Here is a 22,556-nt window from a genome sequence, read left to right on the forward strand (position 1 = left end):
AGCCATCTGATCAGAGCAGATTAGAGCCATCTTGAACATCTGACCAATCAGAGTAGAACCAGAGCAGAGCCATCTGACCAATCAGAGGAGAGCCATCTGACCAATCAGAGAAGAGTAGAGCCATCTGATTAGAGCAGATTAGAGCCATCTTAAACATCTGACCAATCAGAGTAGAACAAGAGTAGAGCCATCTGCCCAATCAGAGCAGAGCCATCTGACGAATCAGAGCAGATTAGAACCATCTTGAATATCTGACCAATCAGAGTATAGCCAGAGTAGAGCCATCTGACCAATCAGAGCAAAGTGAAGTCGTATGACGAATCAGAGCAGATTAGAGCCATCTTGAACATCTGACCAATCAGAGTATAGCCAGAGTAGAGCCATCTGACCAATCAGAGCAAAGTGAAACCATCTGACCTATCAGAGCAGATTAGAGCAATCTTGAACATCTGACCAATCAGAGTAGAGCCCTCTTGACCAATAAGAGCACAATGGAGCCATCTGACCGTTCAGATCAGAGTTGAGCCATCTTGTCAATCTGACCAATCAGAGTAGAACCAGAGTAAAGCCATCCTACCAATCAGAGAAGAGAAGAGCCATCTGACTAATCAGAGCAGAGTAGAGCCATCTGACCAATCAGAGAGGTGTATAGCTATCTGACCAGTTAGAGCAGAGTAGAGTCACTTGAACATCTGACCAGTCAGAACAAAGTAGATCCATCTGACCAGTCAGAGGAGAGCAGATCCATCTGACCAATTAAAATAAGAGCTGATGCTGCAGTGGATGTTGGAAGAGAATGTGTGTGTGTTTTTGACCATACATGGGTGTAAACCTACAGTAGGAGACCAATAATAAGACAATAAGAACCTTTAAATCGAACAACAGAAGCATGTTAAAACACTGAAGTACATTTAGAGACTCTCACAGCGCTGACATGTGCTCTTGTGGCAGGTTTCTCTGAATAAGCTGATGGAGACACTGGGACAGTCGGAGCCGTACTTCGTGAAGTGTATCCGCTCTAATGCAGAGAAGGTGTGTAGCGCCTCTGCTCTGTCATCACTGCATCAGCAGGTCTACCGGAGATGCTTTAACTGTGGTTTTCTCACAGCTTCCTCTGCGCTTCAATGATGCGCTGGTGCTGCGACAGCTCCGGTACACTGGCATGCTGGAGACCGTCAGGATACGACAGTCTGGATACAGCGTCAAGTACAGCTTTAAGGTCAGCACACACACGTCACATTTATTGAACTCAACTGAATCAAATCATTTTGATTCATCAACGTTTAATTAATCCTATAATTGAAGAACTTAATCAACCTAATTCTGATTCATTTTGATTCAGTATGTGTCATTGTTGAATCTGATTCAGTTCAGTTAATTTCTGATTCACTTTAGGAAGTGTCTGAATTTAGTTCATAATTAATCAAAACTAAAACATTTTCAACTTCTGATTCAGTTCAGTTTAGTAAGGTTCATCAATTATGAACAAGATTCTGATTCAGTTCAGTGTCAGTGTTGTAAAATTCATCAATTATGAACCTGATTTAGTTCAGTAAGTGCCACTGTTGTAAATTTAATCACTTATGAATCTGATTCAGTTCATTTTTTGATTCAGTTCGGTGTCACTATTAGAATTTCATCAATTATAAACTTGATTCGGTTCATGTTTGATTCAGTTCAGTAAGTGGCAGTGTTGTAAATTTAATCACTTATGAATCTGATTCGGTTCATGTTTGATTCAGTTCAGTAAGTGGCAGTGTTGTAAATTTAATCACCTATGAATATGATTCAGGACATCACAGTGGCACAGTGGGTAGCACAATCGCCTCACAGCAAAAGGGTGACTGGTTCAAGCCTCGGCTGGGTCAGTTGGTGCTTCTGTGTGGAGTTTGCATATTCTCCCGATGTTGGTGTGGGTTTCCTCCAGGTGCTCCGGTTTCCCCCACAAGTCCAAAGACATGTAGTATAAGTGAACTGGGTGAGATAAATTGTCCGTAGTGTATGTGTGTGAATGAGAGTGTATAGGTGTTTCCCAGTGATGGGTTGCAGCTGGAAGGGCATTCTCTGCGTAAAACATATGCTGGATAAGTTGGCGGTTCATTCTGCTGTGGTGACCCCTGATTAATAAATGGACTAAGCTGAAAAGAAAATGAATGAGAGAATGAATGAAAATGATTCAGTTAATTGTTGATTCAGTTCAGTAAGTGTCAGTGTTGTAAAATCCCTCAGTTATGAACCTGATTCAGTTCACTTTTGATTCACATCAGTAAGTGGCAGTTTTATAAATTGAATCACTTTTGAACCTGTTTTAGTTCAGTTTTGATTCCATTAATTAAGCGTCAATGTTACAGATTTCATCAATCATGAGCCTTGTTAAGTTGATTTCTGATTCAGTTCAGCAAGTGTCTGCATTCAGTTCATAATTGATGAAAACTGAAACATGTTTGTCATTTTTGAAGTGTCAGTGTTGCATATTCATCAATTATAGATCTGATTCATTTCAGTAAGTGAACTGAATTAGGTTCATAATTAATGACATTTGCAACATTGTCATTTTTGCAAATGTCATCAATTATGAACCGATTCAGTTCATTTTTGATTCAGTTCAGTAAGTGGCAATGTTGTAAATTTAATCACGTATGAATCTGATTCAGTTCAGTGTCGGTGTTGAAAATGTCTTAAATTACGAATCAAGTTAATTTCAAAGCCGATTCAGTCTTTTTCAGAGCTTGACGTTGCAGAGTCATGTTATAAAACAGCTGTTTATACGGTGTGTGTTCGGGAAAAGATTAGTTAAAAGATGATTCCTATCTCTCTGAATCAGTCGTTGTGTGTTTCTCCAGGATTTTGCTCATCATTTCCATGTTCTGCTGCCGGCTGGATTCAGTGCCTCTCAGACGGGAATCAGAGAGTTCCTGCGAAGAGCAGACCTGGAGCCCAGCGGCTATCAAGTGGGCCGCAGTATGGTAAGAGAGACACTATATATACACACTGACCACCCCTATAACGGTTCATACCATTGTAAATGCATAATCACACCAATCAGTCTATGAGAGAAAACTCTTTCAGCAGTCTGAAACTGGCAGATCAGAGCACTGAGAGACACCATGTGTTCAGTTTTCTCATCAAATAACTGCATCTGTTATGTCTAAATGTCTAATCAGAAGTTAGGCTAATGCACTAAATATGCCTGAAAACGCTGAAATCTTAAATATGTTTCATTAGTAAATTAGATGTAAATGATAGAAATACATGCTTCAGTGAATCAAATTTGTGTATTACACAAACTAACATTACCGGAAATATCTGAACTCCCCAATTGTCGCCTCTTGTGGGACCATGTCTGGACCATAAAGCTGTGTGTGATCAGCTGACTGAAACAACAGCTGTGCCTGCATAAGAGGATGTGCATTTCTGCTCCAGCAGGGGGCGGTATCTGTTTTCTCGTTCCACAAGGTGAAACCAAACTTCTGTCGTAAACAAAGCAGCATTCATCTCCATTATCACAGTAATCTTCTTTCACCGCGGAGAGATTCGCTCTGAGAATCTAATAATCCATATCGTTTGCTAAAATTTGATAATGTGGCAAAATTACAGCGGGCTCGTCGTGTTTCTTCATTACTTGAATTGTTTACTCGCAACACCACTTTACTATATCACTCTCACGCTCTGATTCGTTGCTGAATAACCAATCAGAGCGCTCTCTTTAGCTGAAGCTGATTTTACACACTGAGTTGGGTCAACAAGCTTCGATGTTAACCTGACGAGAGCCGATGTGTAAAAAAAAAAAAAAAATGTAAAAACACACTAGCCGGGCTAATGGACCCGACCGTCGGCCCGTTCAGAGCCCAGGACTCCATCAGCGGAGTGTATTGTGAGATGTGTGTGTCTATGTTTGTGTGTGTTACAGGTGTTCCTGCATGAGCGGCTCCGGCAGCGGCTGCAGGACGAGCTCCATCAGGAGGTGCTCAGGAGGATCGTCTGCCTGCAGAGAAGCTTCCGGACGCAACGGGACAGAAAACACTTCTGCAGGCAGAGACGAGCCGCACGCCTCATACAGGTACACACAAATCAACCATTCCTCATCCTTTACTCACACTCAAGGGCTTCTGCACTTACTTTCTGAGTTTTCTTATGTTATTAAAGCAGACCTCTTATGCTCTAGAGTTGTCTCTAGTGTGTGTAGGGAAGTTTCAGCTGAGAATAGCACACAGATAATGTTTTCTAGCTCTCTGAAACTGACCCTTACAGGCTTTGATCCTAATTGGGAAGTGTGTAATTTAGTGACTGTCGCTTTAAATGCAAATGAGATTGTGCTCTTTTTCAGAAGAGGGCGGAGCTACAGACACCTCTTTGTCAGCATAGTGGCAGATTCAAAACTGGACTAACGTCCTATGCTAATGAGCGAGAGATGGGCACTAGTGGGCGGGGCTTTCTCCCTCTGATGACACGTACAAAGGGAGAATGTCAATCAAAGTGTTTCTGCAGACTGTTAATATCAAGTCTGATTAGAACAAATACAATGAATACATCTTATCCATTAGAGGCTGGAGATATTCACACACTGCTGACACACAATTGTGTTTAAACCCCTTATAAAAGTCATTTTTGCTTGTTTAACATGTACTGTACGCTGCTATAGATGCAGCTGTGTTTAATAATGGTGTCGAGTTCAGTTTTGCTGGATCTTCCTGCAGGATTCAGACCAACCAAAACAAGACCAGTGAATGTCAGCCAGGAGAACGCTCACATTCCCAGATCAAAACAACCAAATAAACCATCACATTTACGTCAGAAATACACACACTCAATCCTGGATGATGATAGAAGTTACTATTGTACGTTGTTTGATTCAGAGACTTCTAAAAGTCAACTCATTATGTTTTCTGCTGATAGATTGGCACAATTGATCTCTGTATTATATTCAATAGTTTATCTCTCTGATTGAAAAGCTTCAATAAAAACTATAGACTCAAAGCTGTAGAAAAACACACAGGTTTACATGCGTCTGCAGCATCACAAAGCACCAGAAACTGCATTTATCTGTCAGAGATGAAGATGTTTCTTCTCTGAGGTGTTTTTAAGCTGGCGCTGGTGTTTTATAAGCTGTTTGTGGAGTGTTTTCTGGAGCTGAACGTCTCTATTCGTCCTTCAAAACATGGCAGCTCTTTCATGTCAGAGAGACTCGCAGCTCAAAACTCACTTGATTCTCTCAAACACAAAGGCAAACATGTGGCGCTCCACAAACAGCAGCTTACGCTAAACACAGCTTTGATAAGATGCATGTGTGCGGAGCTTCCTGTCACTTCCTATTATTCTTTTATTTCTTTATTGCATTCTTCAACATGTGCTCAGATAACAAACCCACTCTTTACAGGATAATACAAGATGCTGAAAACCCTTTTTTTAATAAATATTTTTAGGGGTTTTTCACCTTTATTGTGATAGGACAGTAGAGATTTCAGACAGGAAAGCATTGGGAGCAGAGAGAGGGAAAGAATCGGCAAAGGACCACGAGCCGGGAATCGAACTCGGGTCGCCGTGAGCATGTCATGCTATATGTCGGCGCACAGTACCACTAAGCTATTGGTGCTGACGAGATGCTGAAATCACTTATGAAATGTATTAAAAGAAAATCCTGTCAAAATATATTTACATTATACAAAATACAATGCAATTTCAGATTATTTGCATCCAAAAATAAAGGTTTATATTTACATAATATAATACATATATATTTACAAACTTATTTTGAATGTGACTTAATCTGAATTAATTATTAAACAGCACTAAATACGTAGAGACAATTCTTAAATTATTTAGAAATACCCAGATTTCCTTCTATTTATATTTAATGAAGCAGTTATTGGGCAATAACATAAAATTATAAGGAATTAATCTATAAAAACACAACTATTGTCATTTAAAAATGGGTAACCTCACTGTACTGCACAGTGTTAAGTGGCTTATAGACTTTATAAAACAGCAATACAATAAAATAAACCAATGTTTATTAAATAGTTCATAATTACGCATGCTTATATGATAAATAAGTATATAAAAATCAAATATTACATTTTAAAAGAAATTATGACCATTTAAATTATATATTTAAATAATTATTCTTTTAAAATATCTATAAATATTCATTATTATTCATTTAATAATTACATTTATATGCAATAAAGATTTGTTTAAATGCATATGTGTGTAATAAATAATCTAGGTGGTGCTCCTATCTGTTGACTTTAGTAATGAATTAATGAGTTATCCCCACTTTTATCAGTTTAACTTTACTCAGTATGCTGTATTGTGTGTGTGTGTGTGTGTGTTCTGACCTCAGCGCTGGTGGCGTACCTGTATATCTCAGGCTGACGGATCAGTTGGTGTCCTAGAGCTCCAGCAGGGGGCAGCGGTGCGTCTTCAGGCCGTCTGGAGAGGCTTCCGAGCAAGACGCCTGTACCTGCAGCAGAGGAGAGCAGTGCTGATCATCCAGAGCTCCTGGAGGAGAGTCCTGAACACACGAAACACAGCGGCGACGCTCATTCAGGCCGTCTGGAGGACACACACACACCGGCGGAGCTTTCTGCAGCAGCGCCGTGCCGCCGTCACACTACAGGCTGCCTGCAGAGGGCAGCAGAGCCGGCACCGGTAACACACACTACTACATAATTTGGCTTTTGTCAGACCTACAAAAAAAAAAACATAAGAGTCCATATTCAGGCTATTAGAGTCCATATTCAGGCTATAAGAGTCCATATTCAGGCTATAAGAGTCCATATTCAGGCTATAAGAGTCCATATTCAGGCTATAAGAGTCCATATTCAGGCTATTAGAGTCCATATTCAGGCTATAAGAGTCCATATTCAGGCTATTAGAGTCCATATTCAGGCTATTAGAGTCCATATTCAGGCTATTAGAGTCCATATTCAGGCTATAAGAGTCCATATTCAGGCTATTAGAGTCCATATTTAGGCTATAAGAGTCCATATTCAGGCTATTAGAGTCCATATTCAGGCTATTAGAGTCCATATTCAGGCTATAAGAGTCCATATTCAGGCTATAAGAGTCCATATTCAGGCTATTAGAGTCCATATTCAGGCTATAAGAGTCCACATTCAGGCTATTAGAGTCCATATTCAGGCTATTAGAGTCCACATTCAGGCTATTAGAGTCCATATTCAGGCTATAAGAGTCCACATTCAGGCTATTAGAGTCCATATTCAGGCTATAAGAGTCCACATTCAGGCTATTAGAGTCCATATTCAGGCTATAAGAGTCCATATTCAGGCTATAAGAGTCCATATTCAGGCTATTAGAGTCCATATTCAGGCTATTAGAGTCCATATTCAGGCTATAAGAGTCCACATTCAGGCTATTAGAGTCCACATTCAGGCTATTAGAGTCCATATTCAGGCTATAAGAGTCCACATTCAGGCTATTAGAGTCCATATTCAGGCTATAAGAGTCCATATTCAGGCTATTAGAGTCCATATTCAGGCTATTAGAGTCCATATTCAGGCTATTAGAGTCCATATTCAGGCTATAGGAGTCCATATTCAGGCTATTAGAGTCCATATTCAGGCTATTAGAGTCCATATTCAGGCTATAGGAGTCCATATTCAGGCTATTAGAGTCCATATTCAGGCTATTAGAGTCCATATTCAGGCTATAAGAGTCCATATTCAGGCTATTAGAGTCCATATTCAGGCTATTAGAGTCCATATTCAGGCTTCATACGGTCATGAAAACTCAGTATAAATTGAATGATGCAATGCGTTTAGTTCTATCATTTGTTTTGAGTAGTTTTCTATCATTATTATTCTGTTATTTTATGTTTAAATTGTTCTTAGAGTGCTAGAGTTAGTTGTTGTAGCCTCTTTAATTCTCAGTCCTCGGCAAATTGCATGCTCTCACATAATATTTTGTAAGCATTATCTGATTAAATGTTATTTAGTAATTATAAATTGTGTTGTTTTTCCTTTTAAGTTGCCGAATTCTGAGAGAGCAACAATGCAGAGAGAAAAGCAAGCATCCAAGCACTGTGACCAAAAGTTTACATGTCCATCAAAACACACAAGAATCCCTTGAAGCAGAGAAGTTGGAGGAGGTCTGGGAAAAGCAGACCACCGAACCTCCTCCAAAAACTGTAGACGACAGCACTCTGAAGAGCCGAACCAAAAGAGAAAGCAGGAGGCAAAGAGAACTCGAACAAGCCACGTTCAGTTTAGAGCTGCTCAAAGTCCGATCCGGATCAAACACAGACGACACTCAGATGCCTCCATCCAAACATATTCCTCCTCATCAAGCCTCCACAGATAGCCAAGAAAGCTTTGAGCTCCTTGAAAACGAGGATTTGGCTTCATCAAAACTTGAACTTTCCAAATCCGAACCAATGGAGGTCAACCAAACAAGTCCGGTTGCATCCTTCAAACCCCATTTCTACATACCTGATGAAGACGGGAGTCCGATTAATAGTGCTCCACAAACGCCAAACCGTGCCAAGCAGATTCGAGAGAAGAAGGAGTCTGTGGTGGTCATCATCAGCATGCAAAAGGAAAACCCTGTTGACCGGAGCAGTCTACAAACACTAGAAGCCCAGGACGTCCATCTCTCAAATGGAGAATCTGTTTTGGATTGTTCAATTGTTTCCATTCCTGAACCTCAAACCAATCACGACCTGCACACTAGTTCTTCGTTTTCGGTGTCCTCCAAACCCCTCCAGCTGGACTTGAGGAGTGCGGCGTCAAACGAAGAGTCTTCAGAGCCCAAAGTTGATGTTCAGAAGAAGTTTGTTTCTCAGAGCATCAGCATAAGCATGAAGGAGAAAGCGGCGAATGTGGCCTTTCCCCCCAAACGCAGCCGACTCACCTTCTCCAAGTGAGTTCATGTTTACTTCAGATGTTTGGAAGACATTCCTGTAGCTGAAGTGATGGATTGTGCTTGTGTGGTGTGTATCCAGTCTGAGAGAGATGTTTTACTGTGTTTTTCAGGTCAGATAAAGACCTGGTGAATCAGGAACGGTCATTGGCGATCCAAAGAGAAGCAGGATTCAGGTCGTTGAAGAACAGAGATGTGAGTGGCAGACAAACAACAGAGAAACCTTATTTGTTCAGGATTATTTATTAAAATGGGCATTTTCTGTGGGGAAAACAAAGTACTTTAACACCTGTGGGTGGATGGATGGATGGATGGATGGATGGATGGATGGATGGATGGGTGGATGGGTGTATGGATTGAAAGGTGGGTTGGGTGGTTGGACAGACGGATGGATAGGTGGATAATGAATAGGTGGAAGGGTCAATCAATGGATTGGTGGATGGATGGATGGACAAGTGGATTTGAATGGATGGATGGGTGTATGGATGGGTGAATGAATGTATGGAAGGGTGGATTGATTGGTGGGTGGGTTGGTATACGGACGGATAGGTGGATAGATGGATGGACGGACAGGTGGGTGGGGGAATGAATGAGTGGATGATGGATAGGTGGATGGACGGGTTAATTGATTGGTGGATGGGTAGATGAGTAGGTGGAGAATGGATGGAAGGATGGATGGATTGGTTGGTTGGTTGATGGATGGGCATGGTGGATGATGGATTGGTGGATGAACAGAAGGATGGATGCATCCTTTAGGTCCAGCATGAGTTTTGTCTTGATATGACATCATCAATGTGAATGATCAGGTGACCAGAGCTGGTTGTAAAAAGAAAGCGCGTATGGCCGGGACACGCTCTGATTTCCTGAGCCGAGCCTGCAGCACAGAGGCTGATTCAGAGGAAGATGAGGATGATGAATATGAGGACACACCTGTGCTCTCTCACCCCCTACACTCCCCCAGTTCCCCTGACATGGACTCAGTCTTCCACAGCGACTCAGAGATGGTAAAACCCAGAGCGGAAACAACTGCGCTCTCTCCAGAACAGAGCTTTGCACACTGATCCAACCACACATCATGTGTTCTCCAGCAGAACCTACTAGGTGCCCAAACTCTGTCCTGGAGGGCCGCTGTCCTGCACAGTTTAGTTCCAACCCCAATCAGACACACCTGGGCTAGCTAATCAAGCTCTTACTAGGCTTTCTAGAAACGTCCCGGCTGGTGTGTTGAGGCAAGTTGGAGCTAAACTCTGCATGTTACCGGCCCTCCAGAACCGAGTTTGGCACCCCTGTACTAGAATGTCAGGAATTAATATTTAGCGTTACATATTTTCAGAAATATCTTCTGTTGGTTAATATCCAGGAGAGCGCCTCACTGGACAAACTGTATTATTGCAGGCCATTATATAATATTAACTGTGATCAGAAGACTGAAAACAAGAACGTTTTCTAAAGTTGACTAGTTGCTTCAACACTAAAAACTAGATAGTGTTGAGTAAATGATGGCAAAATGTGGACTAAACTAACTAAAACTGAAGTTTGGTCAGTGTGCAAACATCCAAACGCCTCTTGACTGACCACAACCGTTGACCTCCCTCATAACCAAATCTGACCAGCTTTAAATAATAGGACTAATCCTGTAGAAGACTAATAAACCTGACTGGTCGAGATTAACCAAACACTTTCCTTTCCAGTATTTCGGGTGTCTGCTCTTGAATGTGACGTTTTTCTCCTCTGGATCTGTTCCCTTCTAATAACTTGATGAATACTGCAAGTTGAAAGGCATGCGACTGGAATTAACATAGCATTAAAGGGATTTCTCCATTACTCACTCTATTTTCTCATATACTCTATTCTCTCATACTCCCGTTGAGTGGCTTTGGTGTCATGGCACGGTTAAGCTGTATATTCTTGTAAATCTGATAGCCTTCCGAAGTGCTTCAGTGTTTATAAAGTCTGATTCTGGCCTGAGCGAGTTTTGTGTTTGCTTCCCGTCTCCAGTCGTCTCAGAAGGAGCAGAAGAGGATCCAGAAGACCATGTCCTCAGGGGATCTTGGGAAAATGGATTCGCTCCGGAAGTCCATGTCTCAGACGGACAGCAGGTCAGAGGCGGCTCATTCCTGCTACTAGCTGACCTATTTTAGCTGGCCAATCAGAATAAAATTCAAATACTGTGCCTTAAACTTGTATGAAGCTGTTGTTTATTTAACTCTTGTATACCATTAGAATTATATTGCAGTTCATGCACTTATATTTGGATTTAAAAATGTCACTCTTGCTAGTGTTATTTTACTGGACTATATAATGCTGTTGTTATATTATTGTTGTTGTTGTTGTTATTATCGGGCTAGTTTTGAACAGCAGATGGTGCTCTAGGCTAGTTTAACAGTAGATGGCGTTCTAGGCTAGTTTAACAGTAGATGGCGCTCTAGGCTAGTTTAACAGTAGATGGCGTTCTAGGCTAGATTAACAGTAGATGGCGCTCTAGGCTAGTTTAACAGTAGATGGCGTTCTAGGCTAGTTTAACAGTAGATGGCGCTCTAGGCTAGTTTAACAGTAGATGGCGTTCTAGGCTAGTTTAACAGTAGATAGCACTCTAGGCTAGTTTAACAGTAGATGGCGTTCTAGGCTAGTTTAACAGTAGATGGCGCTCTAGGCTAGTTTAACAGTAGATGGCACTCTAGGCTAGTTTTGAACAGCAGATGGTGCTCTAGGCTAGTTTAACAGTAGATGGCGCTCTAGGCTAGTTTAACAGTAGATGGCGTTCTAGGCTAGTTTAACAGTAGATGGCGCTCTAGGCTAGTTTAACAGTAGATGGCACTCTAGGCTAGTTTTGAACAGCAGATGGTGCTCTAGGCTAGTTTAACAGTAGATGGCGCTCTAGGCTAGTTTAACAGTAGATGGCACTCTAGGCTAGTTTAACAGTAGATGGCGCTCTAGGCTAGTTTAACAGTAGATGGCACTCTAGGCTAGTTTTGAACAGCAGATGGTGCTCTAGGCTAGTTTAACAGTAGATGGCGTTCTAGGCTAGTTTAACAGTAGATGGCGTTCTAGGCTAGTTTAACAGTAGATGGTGCTCTAGGCTAGTTTAACAGTAGATGGCGTTCTAGGCTAGTTTAACAGTAGATGGTGCTCTAGGCTAGTTTAACAGTAGATGGCGCTCTAGGCTAGTTTAACAGTAGATGGCACTCTAGGCTAGTTTAACAGTAGATGGCACTCTAGGCTAGTTTTGAACAGCAGATGGTGCTCTAGGCTAGTTTAACAGTAGATGACGCTCTAGGCTAGTTTAACAGTAGATGGCACTCTAGGCTAGTTTAACAGTAGATGGCACTCTAGGCTAGTTTAACAGTAGATGGCACTCTAGGCTAGTTTAACAGTAGATGGCACTCTAGGCTAGTTTTGAACAGCAGATGGTGCTCTAGGCTAGTTTAACAGTAGATGGCGCTCTAGGTTAGTTTAACAGTAGATGGCACTCTAGGCTAGTTTTTAACAGCAGATGGCGCTCTAGACTAGTTTAACAGTAGATGGCGCTCTAGGCTAGTTTTTAACAGCAGATGGCGCTCTAGACTAGTTTTGAACAGCAGATGGTGCTATAGGCTACTTTTTAACAGCAGATGGTGCTATAGGCTAGTTTTGAACAGCAGATGGTGGTCTAGGCTAGTTTTTAACAGCAGATGGTGCTATAGGCTAGTTTAACAGTAGATGGCGCTCTAGGCTAGTTTTTAACAGCAGATGGTGCTCTAGGCTAGTTTAACAGTAGATGGCGCTCTAGGCTAGTTTTTAACAGCAGATGGTGCTATAGGCTAGTTTAACAGTAGATGGCGCTCTAGGCTAGTTTTTAACAGCAGATGGTGCTCTAGGCTAGTTTAACAGTAGATGGCGCTCTAGGCTAGTTTTTAACAGCAGATGGTGCTCTAGGCTAGTTTTTAACAGCAGATGGTGCTGAAGGCTAGTTTTGAACAGTAGATGGCCCTCTGGGCTAGTTTTGAACAGCAGACGGCGCTCTAGACTAGTTTTTAACAGCAGATGGCACTCCAAGTTACTTTTAAACAGCTCTCTAGGTTAGTTTTGAACAGCAGATGGCGCTCTAGGCTAGTTTTTAACAGCAGATGGTGCTATAGGCTACTTTTAAACAGCTCTCTAGGCTAGTTTTGAACAGCAGATGGCGCTCTAGGCTAGTTTTGAGCAGTAGATGATGCTCTGGGCTAGTTTTTAACAGCAGACAGCGCTCTAGGCTAGTGTTTTACAGCAGATAGCTTTACAGACAAGTTTTAAACAGCTCTCTAGGCTAGTTTTTGACAACAGATGGTGCTCTAGGGTAATTTTGAGCAGTAGATGATGCTCTAGTCTAGTTTTATAAGCAGACAGTTCTCTGTGCGCTTTCAGAACCCATGCAGAATAATTACTCAATTCACTCAATATGTAGATTGGAAAATAATTAATCACTGCTCAAATTTCATCTGTCATCCACACTCCATTCTCCATAGGGTGAGAGGCAAAATGCGCTTCTGGAGTAAGAGCAAACATGGAGATAAAAAGATGTCCAGCAGAGGGCGCTCCGCAGACTCAGAGCTCACCGACAGGAAGAACGGTGTGTTTTTCTGCAATAATGAATCTCTCTCCATGTAAACCTGTTTCTAACATGTCTTCTTTGTGTCCCAGACTCTCCTCCAGGAAGCCCAGAGCACGCAGGAGTGTCTGAGCGTGGACGCGACAGCAAGGAGAACCGCGAGCCGATGCTAGGCATGATGTCGATGAAGAGGAGGCGCAGTCTGAAGATCAGCAGTGTGTCTCTCGAGTCCACCACCTGGCAGAACGACGCTCTGCACATCCTCACCAGCACCGCAGACTACCGCAGCATGAACGACTTCCTCATGAAGAAGGTAGAACATGCAGTCCTACATATATACATTTATATTCCTGCATACATATACTGTTAGGGTCAGAATCATTAGCCGTCCTGCTGCTAAATTAGAATATTTTTACATATTTTCTCCAATTTCTGTTTAACGGAGAGCTAAGTGTTTAATGAAAGCTTATTTGAAGCAGAAAGCATCATCATATTAGTCCAAATCTTCAGTATCTGTTTTCTGTTGTAGATCAGTGATCTGGATGCTGAAGACGGACAGAAAGACACCGCTGTGGATGTGGTGTTCAAGAAAGCCCTGAAGGAGTTTCGCCTCAATATCTTCAACTCCTACTCTACTGCTCTGGCTGTGAGTTCCTCTAAATCCAGAACTTAATCGAGACTTAATGGGACAGTTCACTCAAAAATGAAAATACTATCAGATTAAATACCCTCATGTCATAGATAACCTATAAATCCTTCACTCATCTTTAAAAATAAACGAAATCTATCTACTCTATTTGTATTAAGGGGTGTACCCTGGAGTCTGGTTTGGTGCATACCTCGGCTTTGGGGTCATAGTTCAGTACAGAACAACAGGAATAATAACAAATCACCAGTATTTGCCTTTTCTGCTTATTTTAAACATACAATAATGAAAAATGTATTTGTCATACTGTCAGTTTCAGAGCAGTGGACCAATCAGAAGAACTCGGAAGCGGGACTGTGCTTCTGTTTACAGGGTAGCAAGTTGGCATGACAACATAATATATATATATATATATATATATATATATATATATATATATATATATATATATATATATATATATATAAACAATTATTACCAATAATTTGTTAACTAAATAAACATTTTGAAAAATCACATTTGCATTTTAAAAAGTATAAATTAAATTCCAATAATAAAATTGATAAATATCGGTATCGTAATGCATTAATAATGTGGTATTGCTTATGCCTAAAAAATATTGTAATTTGAGTTTGAAGATGATTGAAGGTCTTATGGGTTTGGAACGACATGAATAATTAATGAGTAAATAATGTCCCTTTAAAACTTGATCTTATCCTCAAAACCTCACTATGAATATGTGTCACGTTCAGATGGATGACGGCAGGAGCATTCGCTATAAAGATCTCTACGCTCTGTTCGAGCACATTCTGGAGAAGAGCATGCGTCTGGAGCAGAGAGACTGGAGCGAGTCTCCTGTTAAAGTCTGGGTCAACACGTTCAAAGTCTTCCTGGATGAGTTCATGACTGAATACAAGCCGATGGACGGAACCATCAGTAAGGTAAAACATCCCTAAATAAACACCCACAAACAGTACACCAGGGCTATTCAATTAGTTTGTCATGGGGGCCGGTTCATGAAAAGCATCCCAAATGAGGGGGCCAGAGAGATATGACTTGCAATATGAGTGAAGACACAACAGCATATAAGAGCCTATATGTTGTATTTTTGCTCCTTAAGACACCCACATTGGCTTTTTCAACATTAAAATGTTAATATATTGTATTTTGAAACTACATAACATCACTGCATTGTACAATAGATTTTATTTTTTTTTACAAACATTCAAATGTATTTCAGAGCACAACAAAAGCAGTGCAGTGCTTAAGTAGGCCTCTTCTACATTCAGACACATTCATATGTTGTTTTGAACTGCATAACAATAATGGATGCAACAATTATAGACTTTGGTTGTACGATTATATAGTCTGAAGAATAATCATGGTGTCACGGTCATCACGTCTAATGTAAATTTAAGCTTTATATTAGGTAAGTAGCTATTTAGATTAATTGTTGTTGCCATCTGCGTTCATGCATACATAATCATTTTAATAATAATTCCTCTAACATATCTTTTGTTGACAGTGCACTGAAAGTCATCGTGAGATGTTTTCTACTGTGTGTGCATGGAAATATGTAAATGCGTTGCTCCGCTTGTGTGCACATATTGTCATATATTCTTACATTAGAAATAACAAACTTGCAAGCAGAAAAGACGTGATATGGGAACGGCTGCTGCTATAGTTAATACAGTGTGCGTGTGTATTAGCCTCAGTGTACAAGCTTGGAACATTAATTTAGTGCACAGTTGGCAACTTGGCATAACTTAATTGCAGCAGTTTCGTTTCTTTCTGTGCATCAGCAATGCGGCTTAGAGAAGACTTTACAATTAATTAACTGTGGTGAATTAAAGTGCAGTTAATAGTTAAATCGGCTAATCAATGCATCCCTACTGACGATATCACTGCATAGTACAAAAGACCTTTTCTACAAACATCTCCAAAATGTGTTCAGCTGCCTGCGCCTCTGGCATAATGCCAGGTGACTCGCTCTCTGCGCAGACTCCCGTCACTTCATAACTATAGCTACCGTTTTTCGACTGAACTAAATTTATTTCTGATGTCTTGGTCACACTGTTTGGAGGGCCGGAACAAATTGCCTCGGGCCGCCAATCGATTAGCCCTGCTGAGACTCTTCTCTTTTGTTTTCAGGCTCCTAAACCTGAGAGGAAGAAGAGGAGGAAGAAGGAGTCAGACACAGTCAGTCTTATTTACATTTATAGCATTATTCTTGTGTTTTGTTTCTTGTTAATTTTTGGTTAGCAGAGCTGTGTGGATTGTAATTAGTAACTGATTACAACTAATAAGCAAATTACATGACACAATTTGTAGTCACGTTCATGGTGACAATCTGCCTATTTTGGATTACATTTAGATTACTTTAATCATAACAATCTGCGTACTTTTGGATTACATTTAGATTACTTTAATCATAACAATCTGTGTACTTTTGGATTACATTTAGATTACTTTAATCATAACAATCTGCGTACTTTTGAATTACATTTAGATTACTTTAATCATAACAATCTGCGTACTTTTGAATTACATTTAGATTACTTTAATCATAACAATCTGCGTACTTTTGAATTACATTTAGATTACTTTAATCATAACAATCTGCGTACTTTTGAATTACATTTAGATTACTTTAATCATAACAATCTGCGTACTTTTGAATAGCATTTAGATTACTTTTATGGTATTTCAATCTGCCTACTTTTGGATTACATTTAGATTAAGTTATTGATTATTCGATTTTATTAGTACATAGTCAACTACTTCTTAGTAATGTTTAATTCCTTTAATGACATTGTAATCTGAGTTTTTTTTAATTACATTTGAATTACTTTTAGATTACATTTATGGGAATACAATCTGCCTTCTTTTGGATTACGTTTAGATTACTTTTATGGTAACATCAAGATTACTTCATGGTAAAATAATCTGCCTATTTTGGATTACAATTTGATTACTTGTATAGTTCCATTAAGATTACTTTTATGGTAACATAATCTGACCACATTTGGATTACATTTAGACTACTTTTATGGTAACAATCAGACTAATTTTGAATTTGGATTGTATGACAGATTCAATGCTATAAAATCCCTCCTCTATATAAGCATAATGAGTCTCAAATGTATATAAGCAACAGGGTTATTAAAAATAGACATAAAATAAGAGAAAACGAGCAGAAATCAATGAGTTGTGAACAACTTGCTGCCATAGTGTAAATAGTATGTAATCCATAAAAACTGTAATCTGATTAGGAGTATTTTAAAAAGTATAATCCAGGTTACATAAAATACTATCCAGCTCAGTCTGTTACAGCCACACAGTAACAGTGTTGAGTGCTCTGCTGCCCTCTGCAGGTAGAAGAGCACATGGGCCACATCTTTAAGTCCACGCAGTACAGCATCCCGACCTACTGCGAGTTCTGTTCATCTCTCATCTGGATGATGGACAAAGCCTGCGTCTGCAAACGTGAGTTCAGCTCTGTCTGTTTAATCAACTCACTCATTCATAACATTAGAATGACTGCTAAAGGCATTCAGGACTGATTTACGCCATCATTTGTTTTGTTCTGTAATTACAGCAGTACCAAATACTGCAAATTTGGCTTGAAGAATATGAATTTTGTATTATTTTAATGCTCTGTATATGATAATTAATGTTATATAAAATGCCTGATTTTATATTTTTATACTTCTATTTTAAATATGGACTTTTTTAGATGATCCTTTGACTGATTTTTAGCACTTTTATTTGCTTTTACTTGTATTGTTTTGGGATTTTGTCTGAATATAAAGTGTGTTATAAATAAAATTTACTATTATTTAAAAGCAGTTATTTTAAAGTAATATACCAATTTATATGTTTGATCTTTGGGTCACATTAAATGACCCATTACATTTTATTCAATATTTCTTTGTAATTTTTTTTTCTTTGAACCTTTTAATAAATATATATATATATATATCAGTATCAGAACAATTCTAGATTATCTTTAATCATATCACACACTTTATTAGATTTAAGTTAATAAACATACAGGTTAATGTTGGTCAAACCTTTTCATTACTATTATTCTATGGAATAATTTATATTAAAATAATGAAATAAAATAAATAACTAAATAAATTAAGGATAAACACTAAAAATGTATAGAAAAAAAGACTAAAATAAATAAAATCAGCAATTAACAATAATGATAACAATAATATAAATCGAATTGTATCTAAAATATGAACAAAAACAATAATAGTATAAGGTTACAATAATGTTAAGTCATTTTAGCATTAGTGTAGTGTATATCAGTTATATTCAGTCTCTAATTGTCTGTCTGCTGGTCTGAGAGCAGCCTAATTTGATTTTTCCCCTATAAATCCTTCCGTTTTCTCCTGGACCTGATTGAGAACCGCCTCTCAGTTTCATATTCCTGTAGATCTGATTGGGAAATGTGATGCTGTGTCTGGCTGTTAAATCTGCTTGTTTTCTTCTTTCTGTTCTTCAGTGTGTCGCTATGCGTGCCACAAGAAGTGCTGTCTGAGGATGACCACCAAATGCAGCAAGAAGGTAAGAGCCTCTTTATAATAACGGTTGACTGATTAGCTGGATTTCCATCATGACGTGATTCAAATCTTTTAAAAGTGCGAATTAGCTGCGTTTCCATCATTGTTAGAGTGGCTTACTGTAGTATTGGTAACCTAGCAACCAGCAGTAAACAAGTCAAGCATAATGGAGTCATGTGAGTGTAGTTTGTCCGACAAATGCATTTCCATCTCCTGTTATTTGCATTAAATCAAATTTATTTATAAAGTACATTAGTAGTTGAACACTGTGCTGTGTACTAGATATAAATGACCACAGTGCATTAAAAGAAAGCCTAAAGCTTCCTTAAGAGAGCGTCAAAATGTTTTTGTGAGTCAATGGACTTTTATTCTGGATTTGCCATTTCCAGCAGCCGTTTCTCATGTGATACTTTAAAATGTGCATTAACATGGGATGGGGATCGTTAAGGTTTTAACGTAATTACTACTTTTATCGATGCCACTTATCGGTTCGGTACTTTAACAGTTCTCTTATCGGTACTCTTTGTAGTGTTTTTTTAAATAAAAAAATGAAATTGAACAGAATCAACAACACTTTATTTTATTAATATGTTTTTATTATAAAATAAAACTAAACCAATAATTGTAAAACAAATAAACAGGTTTTTTTTACTGTATAAGAATGCACAATGGTTTAAAGGAAAGTGACTCTGTTTTTAACCATTCTTCTGGAGAAAAATCCACATGTTTGCCTTTTCTGGCAGAAGTCAGGATCTTTCTTGGTTTATTGTGCTCCCTGCAGCTGGAAATGCCCTCTTTGAGTTGCAAAATGCAGTTAAATGAGATAATGATTATGATTTTTCATGAACGCATTCACATTAATGAGTTAACTGTGTTTCTAATACAGTTCTGGAGCATCTTGCAATGTAAAAATAAGCAGTTTTTTAAATAATTTATTAAGCATAGTTTATTATTAGGCTATTCATAGGCCATATTTGTAAACAGCTGACGTAAAAGCTTTTTTTAATGTTTAAGATTTATTTAGGCTACTGCAGAAAAAATGCTGTTTTCAACATAACCGAGTGTGTGTGTGTTTATTAAACTATCAATATTAACTTATACTAATTTAGGTGATTGACTGCTGGCATAACGAAGGATGCTGTAATGTTACCGTTAGTAGCTATAGGCAGTCAAAAACTTTTCATTTGTCTTTCTGCAGTTAATGCACTTTAGAAAGATGCTTCCACTTAGCCAGATTGCTTTCGTTTCCGCTTAAACAAGAAAACAACTGGTTATGTTTATTGCAACGAGCATTGTCGGTGTCCACTCGGGAAATACAACCCATTTGGTTTACTTCCCAAGCTCACGAGCTGTGTGTGTGCCTGAGTCTGTCTCACGAGCTATGAGTGCACGCACAGCCGAGAACTGTGAAGGCTTTTATATTTGATGCGCTCGTCGGAAACACGAGCATTCCTCATGTGAGATCGCCAACTGTGCAGACGAATATCAAACATTGCAAATAAGAAAAGGTTGGTCAGTTAAATTATGCTACTGTAAGTAATGTTTATTCAGCAATAATTCTCAGGTACCGATAGCAGAACCGTTAACGTCAGAGTTTATTGATACTTCGGTCTTTTATAATGTAGTACCAATAAAGTACTGAGTTTCAGTACCCATTCCCAGCATTAACACTTGCTGATGGAAACCCAGATACTGACAAGATGAAACTGACCATCCTTTCATTCTGAATATTGTGTTTGATAATAAGCTGTATCTGTCTGTATTGCTTAAGTCTGTCTCAAATGTCAACTCATCCTAAATTAATTTATATTTACAAATAAACACTGCAATAAATGCCCTTATTTCTATTCCTAATATCTTAAATCATGATAGATTTGCTAGAAAATCTTGTTTTCTATTCAAACAAATAAATCAAAACAAAAGCTGCCAGTACGGGAAGAAAACTGTCTTGTTTTGCTGTTGTTTTGCGCTCCCGCTGGTATTTAATGCTGATTGTTTTAGGAAAACACTCACTTCATTTGACTTGTTGTGTTTTTCCTCATTTAATAACAGAAATGATAATAAATCTGCTGTTTGCCATCTTCAGTTTTGTGTCTCATCTCTGAACAAGAATCTTTCTTTCTCGAACACCATTTACATGTCATTCATTTGTGTCTGTCTGTCTCTCTCTGTGTGTTGTGCATGTGTTTTGTCTGTATGCTGTGTGTGTGCTGTCTGTGTTGTGTATGTGTGTTTGTTTGTGTCTATGTGTGCGCATTGTTGCACGTGTTTGTTTTTATGTGTGTGCACATTGTGTATATGTGTCTGTATATGTGTGTGTTTGCGTTGTTGCGCATGTTTGTTTGTATGTGTGTGCACATTGTGTTTTTGTTTGTGTGCGTGTGCATGTGTCCGTATATGTGTGTGCGTCTGTATTGTACATGTATGTACGTGTGCATGTTGTGTGTTTTGTATGTGTGTGTGTATGCATGCATGTGTGTGTATGTGTGTGTGTGCGTGTGCGTGCATGCATCCATGTGTGTGTTCTCAGTTTGACCCAGAGCTGTCTTCACGGCAGTTCGGTGTAGAGTTGTCTCGTCTGACGAGTGATGAGCGAAGCGTCCCGCTGGTGGTGGAGAAGCTGATCAACTACATCGAGATGCACGGCCTCTACACCGAGGGCATCTACAGGAAGTCTGGATCCACCAATAAGATCAAAGAGCTCAAGCAGGGGCTGGACACGGGTGAGCTGCACCACATCACAACACCTAATACACACACACACTTCACTGAACATAGACATCACTTCTATACTATACAACTGGAGGTTAACTATGCTTATATATAATAACCATAACTGTTAAAGTTATTAGATAATTAGTTAACGCTATTAGCAACTAACAAAGTCATGCTAACTAATAACCTTTAGTCAGGGGTGCCCAATCCTGTTTGTGGAGATCTACTTTCCTGCAGAGTTCAGCTGTAACCCTGATCATACGCACATGTCTTCATTTACCAAGCTCCTTCAGATCCTACTTAAGTTGGTTTTGATCAGGGTTAAGGCTGAACTCCAGATCTCCAGGAACAGGATTGGGCACCCCTGCCTTAGCTGCTAAACAAATAAACTTGAAATGAATAAGCAGACACACACACACACACACACACACACACACACACACACACACAGAGAGAGAAAACAGCAGATTTCCTCTGATTTTCTTAGCCCATCATTGAGTCTGTTTATTTAATTATGTAAATGTGTGTAAACTTATATTTATTCAGATTTAATATTAATTTCTGTAATATTATAATCTAATATTCAAATGTTTGTGATTTATTCTTTTTTACAATAGTTTATGAAATCATATTTATTGTCTTTTAGTATATATTATGAGAGACTTGCTTTGTTTATGAATCTAATTAGATAGGCACTCATTCATTTTCTTTTCGGCTTAATCTGGGGTCGCCACAGCGGAATGAACCGCCAACTTATCCAGCATATGTTTTACACAGCGGATGCCCTTTCAGCTGCAACCCATCTCTGGGAAACATCCATACACACTCATTCACAACGGACAATTTAGCCCACCCAATTCACCTGTACCGCATGTGTTTGGACTGGGGGAAACCGGAGCACCCGGAGGAAACCCACGCCAACACGGGGAGAACATGCAAACTCCACACAGAAACGCCAAGTGACCCAGCCGAGGCTCGAACCAGCGACCTTCTTGCTATGAGGCGACAGCACTACCTACTGCGCCACTGCATCGCCCTTAGATTTGCATTGTAAACCTAAAACAAAAGTTTACAATTATTATTTTTTATTTAGTTTTTTATTTTATTATCTGCATTATTTACTATACTCTCAAAAACATTACACACAAAGTGTAGTTACACAATTAAACATTAC

General features: G+C 39.2%; 1 protein-coding gene across 1 annotated transcript in view; it reads left to right on the forward strand.

Annotated features, from left to right (window-relative positions):
* Positions 1–22,556, forward strand: part of myo9ab (myosin IXAb) — a 77,393-nt gene that overhangs the window by 41,298 nt on the left and 13,539 nt on the right. Inside the window, exons 20-36 of the mRNA XM_056451545.1 lie at positions 952–1,032; positions 1,109–1,219; positions 2,844–2,966; positions 3,911–4,060; positions 6,344–6,651; positions 7,990–8,880; positions 8,994–9,075; positions 9,687–9,884; positions 10,879–10,979; positions 13,365–13,468; positions 13,540–13,760; positions 13,977–14,093; positions 14,846–15,034; positions 16,245–16,292; positions 17,468–17,579; positions 18,610–18,671; positions 21,198–21,390. Coding sequence (XP_056307520.1) covers positions 952–1,032; positions 1,109–1,219; positions 2,844–2,966; positions 3,911–4,060; positions 6,344–6,651; positions 7,990–8,880; positions 8,994–9,075; positions 9,687–9,884; positions 10,879–10,979; positions 13,365–13,468; positions 13,540–13,760; positions 13,977–14,093; positions 14,846–15,034; positions 16,245–16,292; positions 17,468–17,579; positions 18,610–18,671; positions 21,198–21,390 — 3,091 coding nt within the window. The remainder of the gene's footprint in view (positions 1–951; positions 1,033–1,108; positions 1,220–2,843; positions 2,967–3,910; positions 4,061–6,343; positions 6,652–7,989; positions 8,881–8,993; positions 9,076–9,686; positions 9,885–10,878; positions 10,980–13,364; positions 13,469–13,539; positions 13,761–13,976; positions 14,094–14,845; positions 15,035–16,244; positions 16,293–17,467; positions 17,580–18,609; positions 18,672–21,197; positions 21,391–22,556) is intronic.

This window comes from Danio aesculapii, chromosome 25, assembly GCF_903798145.1.
Source record: "Danio aesculapii chromosome 25, fDanAes4.1, whole genome shotgun sequence".
NCBI lineage: Eukaryota > Metazoa > Chordata > Actinopteri > Cypriniformes > Danionidae > Danio > Danio aesculapii.